Below are 13866 nucleotides of genomic sequence, written 5' to 3' on the forward strand. Positions count from 1 at the left end.
AGAAAAAGAAACAAATGCGAACATCGACGGATCAATGAAACTGATGGAGACCCACAACCGCTGCACCCACCGGAGAATTCCACCACACTCCAAGCACTCCGGACCGCCGCATACCAAGCAACACCTTCAAGAAGGATCACGACACCGACGACGCTGTTGCCCGGACAAGTCCTAGGGTTTCCCCCGGTACGCAGAGGGGTGCGGGGGAAGGGGTGAACCCGACACCCTTCAGGAAGGCATGGCGGCGCCCACCGGCGTCACCGCGTCGGTGCCGGACAAGCCGACAAGGATTTCTCCTGACCACCAACCACCCACGACCCCAGACGATCCATCGCGCGCCACCAAACACGCCGCCCACCAACATGCGCCACCACGGCCGTGCAGTCCCCATTGCTGTCTCACCGTGGAAAACGAAGCGGGACCGGTAGGAACAGAGGAGGCAACCAGGAACGAGGAGCAGCAACAACAGCAGCCACACGGGAGGGGACAACCTCCACCGCCTGTGGCAGGAACCGGCCAGACGTAGCAACAGGGGCAAACCAGGCACCCACGACCATAAATCGACCAAGGGAAAGGGGAGGCGGAGAAGTGGCCCATGGCCACGACCGGCGCTCGTGCCGGCTCTAGCTCCCCCCCGAAACCTTGTTTCGCCCCCGCGCCGAAGGCCCAGATAGGCTCGGCCGAGCTGGAAACGGGCTCATGAAGCCCCCATCGCTGCGCTGTAGTACACGAGCCGCCATCACTGCCACCCCCCGTACGAGTCGCCCAGCCGTCCACCGGAGACGCCGCCGAGAAGCCCCGGCCGGGCCCGCCCAGACCCAGATGGGGCCAAAAAGGGCCCCGATCTGGGCCGGGAGGGCGCCGCCGCCAGCCACCGCAACACCCCGTTGCCAAGCAGCCACGCCGCCGCCACCTCGCCACCCGGCACCGCGCTCCCCAAGGGGCCACGCCGCCGCCGGATCCGCTGTCGCCGAAGTGCACCGCCAGTCGCCCGAGCAGTGGCGCTGCGCGGGGGGAAAGAACGGGGCCGCCGCTGGCGGCACCACACGAGCAAGGCCCGGTGGCCCAGGCCGGCGGCGGTGGGAAGAGGAGAAGGGAAGGGGCCGCTGGGAAGGGCGGGGCGGGAGCCCCCGGTCGCCTCGCTTGGGGAGGCGACGCGGGGGTACGGGGAAGGGAGGGGGGAAGGAGAAGGGGAACAGAAGGGGGAAGGGACTGGCGGCGACGGCGGGCTCCTGCCGCAGCGGCGGCGGCGGGGGAACCCTAGAAGCGGGGGGTTCACCTAGATTAACTAGAGAGGGTCAAAGAATACCTTAAAGTGTACCTCTTTGCACACCTACCGGTATAGAAAATGTAATACTCCCGTCGATCCATATTATCGTAGCTGGTTTAGTACAATTTTACAAGTTGTACTAAACCTGTGACAACTAATATAGATATGAGGTATAGTACTAAAATTTAGTTCCAAGCACGGATTTTGTTGTTATTGGATGATTATTAGACGAACAAATATGCCAATAGTGATACATAACTTTATGACATGAGAAGTCAAAACCACATAAATACATCAGTTCAGTAATTACAACATAGCTAGATGGAATATGTAAAATATCTGCGTCGGATATTTCTTTTAATTGATCGGTGCTTCATTACCTAGCGTGAGCAAAGCAACATTAGCTGGAGTAGAATTAGGATTTCCTTGGTTATTTATGTCCTGGGCAGGCTGAGCAGATTGTCCAATAATGTTGTCAAGAAGTTGTTCTACTTGTTTCATATCTAGGCGTTCATTTGGATTTGGTTTTAGACAATCCACAGCAACTGCGCTGACCATTTCCATTAGTTTAATATCAATCTGGCTTGTAATGTCGTTGTCAATGAGCTCACTTACTCTTTTATCATGAGTTGCCTGGACAAACTTTGCAACATAGCTCCTCCCTTCATCATATGTCGCGGGCGTCCTCGTGACAAGCTCTATGAGAACTATACCGAAGCTGTACACATCGCTCTTTTGCGTAACAGTCCCATATTGCATATATACTGGATCTATGTAACTCATGTCCCTAATGACACGCTCAGTCTTCTCGTCTTTTCCTCTTGCAAGCAGCTTCGAAGTTCGAAAGTCTGAAACTTTTGGAGTGAAATATTGATCAAGAAGAATATTGGCAGATTTAACATCACCATGACGGATAGTACTCTCCCCTGCTGAATGCATGTATGCTAAACCTTCAGCTGATCCAACCGCAATCTTCAAACGTTTATCCACTATAACGATATCTCTATGATTAAAGAGAACATCATATAGACTGCCTCTCACTACAAACTCGTACACTAACAAGGGCACATCCATTTGTAAGCAGCACCCAAGGAGCCTAACAATGTTCTTGTGCCTCATTTGGGATTGGATTATAACCTCATCAGTGAATTCTTTCTTCATGTCCTTGTCAACTTTGATAGATTTCTTTAGAGCCACTTTGCTTTCATCTTTAAGAGCCCCCATATAAACTTTACCAAAGTAACCTTCTCCAATGACATCCTGGTGGTTATTTGTTATTTCCTTAAGTTGTCTCCTTGTATAGATCCTTATATTCCTTACACCTTTTAGTACCGGACCACCATTTTGGTCGTAGAATCTTTTGAGTTTTATCTGTTGGTAGGTCAGAACAATGAGGACGAAGAAAGCAATCAAGGCAGCAAATCCTGCAAAAAAGTTCAACCTACTTGAAGCTTTAGTTGAGTCATGCTAACTTTTTGTGCAGTTACCTAAGACATTGCATCTATCTCGAGTAACAGAAGGGAAAGCATGGCGTTCTGTTTCTCTATTACTCCAATAATTGACAACATAATTACATCAACTAAATGTAAATGCATGTGCATATATTTGAACTCAAGGTTATCATAGAAAGCAAAGAGGCTCGCTGATAAATGTATGTTGTATTCTGGTCTTGCCTGTAGCCAGCTTAGCTGGTAGAGGGAATTTCTCGGTGCAGGTTCCTGTTTTGCCATCGCCTTTCATCCCAGTTTTGCATGGGCAATCATAGCCACCGAGTCTGTTTTTGCAGATCCCGCCACTTGAACAAGGATACTGATCTCGGAGTTCAGGATACTGCTCTCGGAGGGCACACTCATTGATGTCTGCGTTAGCATTTCTTGAATTAGGTAATCGCAAAAATCAGGTCCATGGTCATCTATAGCATGTCAGTGTCATGTTCGTACCTTGGCAACCACCAGGGATGTAAGGATTGCCATCGTAGTGCTCCCAACACTTGCAGACATAACTGGTCCTGTTGGTTGCCTCCACGCACGAGCTGTTGCCGCTGAGACATGCATAGCCCTGAGGTAGCGGCTGGCCCTGCGCTGGGCACGAGCTATTTCCAATGGTGAAGTCCAGAACAATGGGAAAGCCCCTCGGGTACTTCTTGGAGAAGGATGCCTCGTCTGCATGGACATCCTCCTGTTAGACATTATCTTGTGTACCACGCCAAGGTAGTTAGAGATAGATTTATCCTAACAATGTTTTCATTTATCTTTCTATCTCTTCTTCTATAATCCCCCGATGTATCTCCTCTCTGTTACGATATGTATGCGCTATTGGGAGGTGCGCTTAAACCAATCAATATATACCCCGCGGGCCTCCTGTTTGGAGGTTGAGACGCTTCATTACGATCTTCCACATGGTATACAGAGCTACCCTCTTCCCCTTCGTCTAGCCATCCCTTCTTCCACCTCCAAACTCGACAATGTCGACGTCCACCTCGGTTGTCTCCACCGGCCTCAACAACAACGTCTCCGAACCCCTCACTCGTTCCAATTATGTTCTCTGGCGTGCCCAAGCTCGTTCCCAGATCATGGGGGCGGGCCTCTTCGGGTACGTCGACAAAACCCTAGAAGCGCCACCCAAAACCATCACCAGCAAGGACGCCGAGGGCAAAGATCAGGTGACTGTGAACCCTGCTTATGCGCCTTGGCTCATCCAAGACCAACAGATCGTCGCATACCTCCTCCGCAATCTCTCGAAAGAAGTTCTAGTTCAAGTAGCATCTCTTGAAATCTCCCATGCCATCTGGTCCGCCCTCGCCAACATGTTCTCTGCCCAATCCCGTTCCTGCTGCAACCACATCCGCATCTCCCTCACCACTGCCCAGAAGGGAACTCAGTCTGCTGCTGCATACTTTGCCTACATGCGCGGTCTCGCTGATGAGATTGCAGCGGCTGGGAAACCCATCGATGAGGACGAACTCGTGTCTCACATCATATCCGGGCTCGACATGGAATATCAGCCCATCATCAGCGCCCTGGACGTGCGTCCTGAGCCAACCACCGTCGACGAACTCTTCGGTATGGTATCTACTTTTGATCAGAGGGTTGAGATGTTCCAGGGCACCGGCGGCCAAGCTTTCAAATCATCGGCCAACGCCGCTTCCCGCGGACGGGGTGGCCCTTCCAAAGGCTACCGCGGCGGTGGCGGTGGCTCTCGCGGTGGTGGCCGCCACTATGGTGGCGGTCACTATGGCGGCGGTGGTGGCGGTCACTACCCCAACTCCCACGGTGGTGGCAGCGATGGCCACTACGGTGATGGTGGTGGCAACCATGGTGGTAACTATGGTGGCCACTACTCCAACTCCGGAGGCAGCGGAGAACACAACTACAACAACGGTGGTCGCCCCTTCTACAACAACAATAGGGGAGGCTAGAACAACTATAACAACAACTTCCGAGGGTATGATGAATATGAAGGAAAGTGTCAAATTTGCAAGAAAACTAATCATATTGCAAAGCAATGCAAGTGGCGTTATGCAGATGACAACTCACAAAATAAGAAAGTTGCCGCAGCAGCCAACAAGTCATATGGAGTAGATACAAATTGGTATGCTGATTCTGGCGCTTCTGACCACATCACCCATGAGCTTGAGAAGGTCACCATGCATGAGAAATATCACGGTCATGAGCAAGTTCATAACGCCGATGGTACAGGTATGGAGATAAGCAATATTGGTAATTCAATTATTCGTTCCCCACATAGAGATATTCACTTGAACAATATTTTGCATTGTCCCACTTCATCAAAAAATCTCCTATCCGTTCATCGCATTGCCCTTGACAATAATGTATTTTTAGAATTTCACCCATTCTTCTTTTTGATCAAGGATCAGGTCACGAAGCAAATCCTCTATCGAGGTAGATGCGTGGATGGACTGTACCCGTTGATCCCTCAAGTTAGCAGATTCAATAAACAAGTGTGTAGTGCCATCAAGCTGTCGTTTGAGAGATGGCATGCCCGTTTAGGCCACCCTTCTTTTTCCATTGTCAAACAAATTCTTAGCAAAAATAAACTCCCGCTTGTTGGGGAGCACAATTCTGAAACTATTTGTGATTCTTGCCAAAGAGCAAAAAGCCATCAGTTGCCTTATCCTGTTTCCACTAGCATTTCTGTTAAGCCATTGCAACTCATATTTCCAGATGTATGGGGTCCTGCTCCTCTCTCTCTATTGGGAAACATGCCTATTATGTTAGCTTTATTGATGATTATAGCAAGTATACATGGATCTATCTTATTAAGAAAAGATCTGATGTATTTCAAGTCTTTCTCAATTTCCAAGCTCTCATAGAAAGGAAGTTTGATAGAAAGATCATCGTTGTCCAGTCAGACTGGGCGGCGAATACGAAAAGCTAAATTCTTTCTTTCAGAAGTTAGGCATTTCTCACCATGTATCATGCCCCCACGCACACCAGCAAAATGGCTCCGCAGAGCGGAAACACAGACACATCGTCGAAGTAGGACTCTCCCTACTTGCGGCTGCTTCCATGCCCCTCAAGTTTTGGGATGAAGCCTATCTCACTGCCGTTCATCTTATTAACATCCTACCTAGCCGAGTTATTAAGAATGAAACGCCCACTGAGCGTCTTTTCCATACTAAACCGGACTATGCTCGTCTTCGTATTTTTGGTTGTGCATGTTGGCCCAATCTCCGCCCATATAACAACAGAAAACTCATGTTTCGTTCCAAACAGTGCGTTTTTCTGGGTTATAGTGCTCAACACAAGGGAGTCAAGTGTCTAGATGTCTCAACTGGCCGTGTCTATATTTCTCGCGATGTCGTCTTCGACGAAACACAATTTCCTTCTGCTAAACTTCATCCAAATGCCGGCGCTCTCCTTCGCAAAGAGATCCTACTTTTGGACCCTCATCTCACAAATAGTGGTAGTGGGGAAATCAATAATTGTGATGATCAAGATTTGCCTAACTCTCCTAATGGTTTACCTGAGTATTCTATTTCAGAAGCTACTGCAGATCATAATGGTGCAAACAGTGCTGAAAATGGTGTACAAAATCGAGCTACAGGGCAATATTTCATGTGCATGCATTCTCCTGGCGAATATACTTCGGGATCTCCCCAGGTGTCTGCGTCAGAAGGGGCAGGCGAATCTGTCGCTGGTGGATCAGCCGCGGGATCGCCGCCAGGGCCCACCTCCCCGCTCCTGTCGGGCTCCCCGCCTGGCTTCTCCCGCACGCGCTGGGCTGACCGTTCCGCGGGCGCCACGTCTCCCTTGCCACGCGCCGCTGGGCCCACCATAGGCGCTGCTGGGCCAGCCGCACCTCCACCAGCCGCGCCTCATTGGCGCGGTCCCGCACCAACCGACCGGGCTGCTCCCGAGGCCCGACCAATGCCTGATTTGCCTGACGCGACGCCTGATTCACCTGGCGCGATTGGATCGCGAGCCGCTGCTCCAGAATCTGCCTCGGGATCCCGTGCTGCAGCGGATCTGGTGCACTCCCCCGGATCTCCTGCGGCTGAATCCCCTGTGGCTGCTCCTACACCGCCACGTACACGACTTCAACAGGGAATTACCTCCAGAATTAATTACAAAAATATTGCAAAATATGGTCTGACTTGCTTGACAGGTGAATCTTGTGAACCCAAGACTTTGCATGAAGCTCTTGGTAATTCGCGCTGGAAACAAGCAATGGAGGAGGAGTTTTCTGCCTTGCAACGCAATAAGACGTGGCACCTAGTTCCTCGTCGTGAAGGTATCAATTTAATTGATTGCAAATGGGTCTATAGAATTAAGCGCAAGTCAGATGGTACAATTGACCGGTTCAAGGCACGTTTGGTAGCAAAAGGATTTAAACAACGCTATGGTATTGATTATGAAGATACTTTTAGTCCTGTTGTCAAAGCTGCATCTATTCGTCTTGTGCTCTCCGTTGCTGTTTCCAGGGGGTGGAGTCTCAGACAGCTAGACGTTCAGAACGTGTTCCTTCAAGGTGTTCTGGAAGAGGAGGTCTACATGAAACAACCTCCTGGGTTTGAGGACAAAAATGTGCCTTTTCATGTCTGTAAACTTGACAAAGCTTTGTATGGGCTCAAGCAAGCACCTAGAGCATGGTATGCTCGGCTGAGTATGAAACTACAAAAGCTTGGGTTTCTTCCATCCAAATCTGACACTTCTTTGTTCATTTACAACAAGTTTCAGACCATCATCTTTGTTCTCATTTATGTTGATGATATTATTGTGACTAGCTCATCTAATGAAGCAATAACAGCACTGTTAAAGGATCTTCGGGCTGATTTTGCTTTAAAGGATCTGGGAGACTTACATTATTTCTTAGGCATAGAAGTCAAGAAAACTGAGCATGGCATTCATTTATCACAAGGAAAGTATGTGACTGATCTGTTAGGCAGAGTTGGTATGCAAAATTGTAAGCCTTCTCCAACCCCTTTGTCCAGCTCAGAGCAGCTATCCTTGACAGAAGGGGCACTTTTGAATCAGGAAGATAGCACCAGTTACAGGAGTATAGTTGGAGCATTACAGTACTTGACTCTTACTCGACCTGACATTTCTTTTGCAGTCAATAAAGTTTGTCAGTTTTTGCATGCACCTACTACAACCCATTGGACAGCTGCCAAACGCATCTTGAGGTATGTAAAGAGTACAACACACGTTGGTCTAGCCATAAACAAATCCTCCTCTCTTCGAATCAGTGCCTTTTCTGATGCGAATTGGGCTGGTTGTGTTGATGATAGACGCTCAACAGGGGGATTTGCTATCTTTTATGGACCTACTTTAATTTCGTAGTGTGCAAAGAAACAAGCTACTGTTTCCAGGTCTAGTACTGAGGCAGAGTATAAAGCATTAGCTAATGCTACAGTTGAAATTATTTGGGCGCAAGCTTTGTTAAGAGAACTTGGAGTACCACACATTCAGACACCTATACTCTGGTGTGATAACCTTGATGCAACCTATCTTTCTGCTAATCCTGTTTTTCATGCCAGAACTAAACACATCGAGATAGATTTTCACTTTGTCAGAGAAAGAGTTGCAAATAAAGAATTAGAAATCAGATTCATACCTTCTAAAGATCAAATTGCAGATGGGTTCACAAAGGCACTCTCTACAAGAAGTTTTGAGGAGTTTAAGCGTAATCTCAACTTGTGCAGTTGTGATTAAGGGGGAGTGTTAGACATTATCTTGTGTACCACGCCAAGGTAGTTAGAGATAAATCTTATCCTAACAATGTTTTCATTTATCTTTCTATCTCTTCTTCTGTAATCCCCCGATGTATCTCCTCTCTGTTACGATATGTATGCGTTATTGGGAGGTGCGCCCCAACCAATCAATATATACCCCGCGGGCCTCCTGTTTGAAGGTTGAGACGCTTCATTACGATCTTTCACACCTCCAAGGAGTAGTTGTACCATGTCTTCTGCACCACCATCGCAAAGGAGCAGTTGGCGTTGGTCTTCCGCCAATCAGTCCTCTTCTTGTCGGCCATGGCCATGATGGAATTCAATCCTGGGGGGACGGCGGCTTCACAGCAGCCTTGCGCGTTGCACGGCCCTTCTTTCGCGATTGCCATTGAGTTGGGCACTGAAGTGCAACTGTCTAGGGAGTTCGAGCCATACATGGAAGTGGTCAACTCGGCCTCGACATTCAAGCCGACACCGGTGAGGACATTGCGGCTCGCCGAGATGAGGAAAGGCCCCTCATAGGGGACATACGTTCTTCGACGAATGTAGAAATGGCAGGGTTGCTTCCCTTGGCAATCTGAGCTGACCGCGCCGAATACCTGAACTTCAGCAAGGGAGACCGAGATGTCCATGAGCTCCATCGGCGTTGTATCCATCCGGTCGTCCACCTGGATAGTATCTGGATCGTCCATAGAGTAGTTCCCACTGATAATATGCTGGATTGCTCCGCCTAGGAAGGAAGATCCAAGGAAGGCGCGAGGAGGAACGAAGGTGTTGTTGCAGGTGATCTGGAAGCCCGGGAGGAAACAGCCAACTTTCGTGCCAAATGGGTACGGAATTCTCATCCTACCGCACTGGCTGGGGCAGCCCGGATCGATTGTGATGGGAGGATGCTCATGCTCTTGCTCGGCAGCGGCTACCTGCAGACTTGCTGCAAGGAGCACTAAAATCGTCCACTTCTGGTTGCTACCGCAGACATGTTGATCTATAACAATGAAGACATGGAAATCCTGCAACAATTGGATGCACTTCATGTACAAACCGGACAATTGTTTCTCAGTATCAGAGTTTTGGACGAAAACACATTTGTTACAAAGGCCCTTCATTTTTCTAAACTTATTATAACTCCAGACTTTTTGTGCATTTAGTATGCACCATTCAAAGTCACATCATATTTCAACCCTTTCTGACATCATTTGATATTTTTCATGCATTTACTGATTTGTTTTGAGCTAAATGCCTCTGAAATTGTAAAGCACTACAAATGAACTCTGAAAAGGCTGAAAGTTGGCATGGTATCATCATTTCACCCACATAGCATGTGCAAAATAATCACTGAAAGATGTATTTTTAAAGTAAAGTTATTCCCAAACTAGTGATTCACATAATTTTCAAATAATTCAAATTCGAACTATTCAAATTTGAAAACTACTCGCACTAATAGAAATTTGTAATTTTTTGTACCTAAAGCAAAAATATTCACAAAGAAACTCTAAATACAGCAAAAAACAACTCAGAAATAAATAAAAGAAAATAAATATAGCAGAAAAGAAAAATACTAAATTGAAAAAAGCCGCCTTCTGGGCCACAGCGGCCTGCATACGACTAGAAACCCAACCTGTAGTTGGGCCAGGATGCAGGCCCACAAAGCCCAGTAGGCCCAACAGGGCAGCACAGCACAGGTAGGCCCAGAAACCTGATTTAGAGAGGAGCTCGAAGGAGCAGCCGTGGCTGGGTTTATAAACCAGTGCGGCTGCCTTTCGCTCGGCAAGGTGGGACTAAACTTTGTGCACTGCGGGGTGGCAGCGCACTCCTTTAGTACCGGTTCGTGGCTCCAACCAGTACTAGGGGGGGGGGTTTAGTACCGGTTGCTGCCACGACCCGGTACTAAAGGGGGTGCTCTTCCCGCCGCTCGGCCTGGCCAAAATAGGCCTTCAGTACCGGTTGGTGGCTCACTAAAGGCCCTCATATATATATATATATATATATATATATATATATATATAGCACTTACGAAAATTCCAGTTTCTTCTCTTCTTCATCTGCTTCTAACCCGTCGTCGCGCCCGTCCCCGTCGCCGCCCTGTCTCTGTCGCCGCCCCCGTCGTGTGCGCCCGTCCTCGTCCCCGTCGCCGTCGCCGTCCCCATCGCCGCGCCCGTCCCCGTCGCCGCCCCGTCGCCGCGCGCGCCCGTCCGCGTCGTCGATCGCGCGCCGCCCCCGGCCCGTCCCCGTCGCCGACCCCGTTGCCTCGCATCGCCGGCCGTCGCCCTGCTGTAAGACCGCCCCCTGCCGCACACACACACAGTAGTATATACACGCGCACACACAGTACACACACAGAGACATATTTTTCTTAATTATTTTCTGTTTTTAGTTTTTTAGTTTTTTACACTTTAGTTTATATAAATGTTAGATTAATGTCAATTGTTAGATGAATTATATATATATAAATGTTAGATATTAATGTCAAATGTTAGATGAATTAGATAGAAATGTTAGATATTAATGTCAAATGTTAGATGAATTAGATAGAAATGTTAGATATTAATGTTAAATATTAGATAAATTAGCTAGATATTAATTAATGTTAATTAGATGAGTTAGTTTTTTATACTTTTAGTTATAGATGAATTAGATATATTAATGTTAGATGAATTATTAAGTGCTTAGTTGAATTAGTAAGAAAATTAATAAGTAATTAGTTGAATTAGTAAGTGCTTAGTTGAATTAGTAAGAAAATATTTTTTCTTATAGTAAGTGCTTAGTTGAACTAGTTGAATTAATAGAACTAGTTTATTTTTAGTAAGAAAATTTAGGTATCTCAAGATTTGATGATCTAATTAAAATTTACTATATATAGAACTAGCTACTTTATTTTTAGTAAGAAAATTAATAGAACTAGTTTATTTTTAGTAAGTGCTTAGTTGAATTAATAGAACTAGCTAGTTGAATTAATAGAACTAGTTGAATTAGTTGAATTAATAGAACTAGTAAGTGTTTATCAATTAATGTTTCAACTATGAACATAGGAAATGTCGTCTCGCGACGAGAAGGATTTCGTTATGTGCGAATACTGCAAAGACGAGCGCGGCCTGTGCGACAGAAATTTCCTAGTTGATGATAGGCGCTTCAGCAACAAGCTGGATGAGACCTTCGAAGTGGATGTCGTAAGTCGCAACGCCAAGTATTTTTTTGTAATTAAGCATGACTTATGCTTCATTTGCTTCAACTTATAATTTTAATTTTTTACTATTCTAGTAGCGTATCCCCTGCCATGCAAGAATTTTTTTCTTGGATAAGATATGTTTCAGTCCTTTGAAAACTATGGAGTAAAGAGAGTTTATTTGAAGACCGAGCATGGTTATACTTTCGACGTAAAATTATACAATGCAGACACCTACACCTGTTTTGAATGCAAAACTTGGCAAGCACTATGCAAGGCTTATGTATTTGAGCCTGATATGCTTATCACCTTTGATATTTGTCCGGAAAATGATATTGAAGGTAATAGAGACATCTGGGTCGATGTGCAGACGCCTTCAGTTCTACCATTATGTGAGTTTCTCAACCATATTTATGTGTTTGATATTGTTTATTCAAAAATAGTTGACGACTAATTTCTATTGACAGCTTATTTCCATTCAAGCAAACATGTCCGGTGCTTGGTAGACAGTCCACTGTCCCGGGGCTGAACTAAACTGCCAGGAGGTAATCCATATTACTTGATCACTTAAGTATGATCCATCCAGTTGAAACTAGTCTGCGGTTCTTTCACCTAGTGATTTAATAACTCATTATAATGTAAAAACAATCTCTAAATAAAATGGAAAACACAAAATGAAAGGAAAAATAAATAATAAAACAAAAACCCCTAAACCTTTTAGTACTGGTTGGTGCTACCAACCGGTACTAAAGGTCTCCCCGCCCCCGGCGCTGGCTCGTGCCACGTGGTGGCCCTTTAGTGGCGGTTCGTGTTGAACCAGTACTAAAGAGGGGGGACCTTTAGTCCCCACCCTCTTAGTGCCGGTTACAGAACCAACACTAAAGGGCCTTACGACCCGGTGATAATGCCTTGTTCTGCATTAGTGATCTAGTGAGCACCATATGACAATTTTCGTGCGCAACCGATGTCACGTATGCCGCGTGTGACCGCAAAAGAGAGAAAACCGGATGGCTGGCCGGTTTAAATGGCCTGTGTGACTAAACTGTACCCGCAACACAAGTTCTATGACGGGTTTTTTTCGGTTCGCAAGTACCATGACTAAAGTGCGCCCGCAAGGCAAGTTCTTAGACCACCAGTGCCATTTACTCTAATAACCTTTTTGAATAGTTTGAATTGCTTATCACATGTGTCACATGGTACACGGAGAAATCACCCAGTAGGAATGGAAGTTGCAACCGTGTAGGTTAGCTTGCTGCTCCTAACTTCTATATATGCACACGTATATCCCCTTGTAAACTTGAACCATGAGATTAATAAGGAAAACAAGGAGTGATGCACCCTTGTGGCCATCAATCGATCCAGTGTCATTCTCATGGTACATGGTACACGTGTGTTTCCAGCTAGCCGAATCGATCAGCTCTTTGATGTGTATGTGTGTGAGTTGCTGTGCTGTTGTGCACATACAGCTTTGCATAGACGGTGTTCCTTGCTGTGTACGTGCATGTACTATTCGATCAGGCTAGATCAAGCCAGCTTTGCTTTGTCGTCGTCGTCGTCCCCAGTCATTGGAAGAACTCGGGGCTGGGACTTGGGGCAACAATTGATACCCGAGCAAGGTTGGTCTTCTAGTAGTGTGAGCTCATGGGGGACGACAGAGTACTCCAATGCAGATAGAGGAATTGTTGTTTCGATGGGAACAACAAATGAGCTTCCAGCTGTAAGAGCAACTCTAGCAGACCCCGTAAAAAACGCGGAACCGCAAAATTCTGGCGAGTATGCGGGCTCGGCCCAATTTTCCGGCCAGAACAGAGCCCGCATACTCGCCCGGCCGGTAAATTTTTTTGCCGCGGCCTGCAAACCGCATGTCCCGACCACTATATCTACGGTTCTGCGGCGCGATTGCGGGTTGAAACCCTATCCCTCGCCGCCGCCGAGCCACGCAATTCCCCGCCCCCTTCTCCACATTTCTCGCCGCCGGCGACCACCTCCCCGCCTCCAGCTGCCATGTGGGGCCGCATGTGGAGCTCCGGACGCGGCTCCGGCAGCAGATCCGGCGGCAGAAGCGACCCCGAGCGCGAGCGGCGCGTCTGGTCGAACGGCGCGAGGAAGCGCGGGGCCCGGAAGTGGGCCAACCGCGGCCTGTCGCCGCCGACGAGCTTCCGCGTCCGCGAGATGGAGGAGTACGACTGTCAGCACGGCCGTACCCCGTCCTCTGCCGCGTCCTTCTCCTACGCCGGG

At 47.5% G+C, this 13866-nt stretch overlaps 1 protein-coding gene across 1 annotated transcript; it reads right to left on the reverse strand.

Annotated features, from left to right (window-relative positions):
* Positions 1–739: 739 nt before the first annotated feature.
* LOC109756788 (wall-associated receptor kinase 1-like) lies at positions 740–13634 on the reverse strand. The gene is made up of 7 exons (XM_073495737.1): positions 13542–13634; positions 8673–9475; positions 8394–8421; positions 3211–3409; positions 2944–3129; positions 1651–2694; positions 740–1260 (listed from the first exon to the last, which is right to left on the reverse strand). The coding sequence occupies exons 1-7, from the start codon at positions 13632–13634 to the stop codon at positions 740–742; spliced, it is 2874 nt and encodes a 957-aa protein (XP_073351838.1).
* Positions 13635–13866: the final 232 nt, after the last annotated feature.

This window comes from Aegilops tauschii, chromosome 3, assembly GCF_002575655.3.
Source record: "Aegilops tauschii subsp. strangulata cultivar AL8/78 chromosome 3, Aet v6.0, whole genome shotgun sequence".
NCBI classification, from domain to species: Eukaryota; Viridiplantae; Streptophyta; class Magnoliopsida; order Poales; family Poaceae; genus Aegilops; species Aegilops tauschii.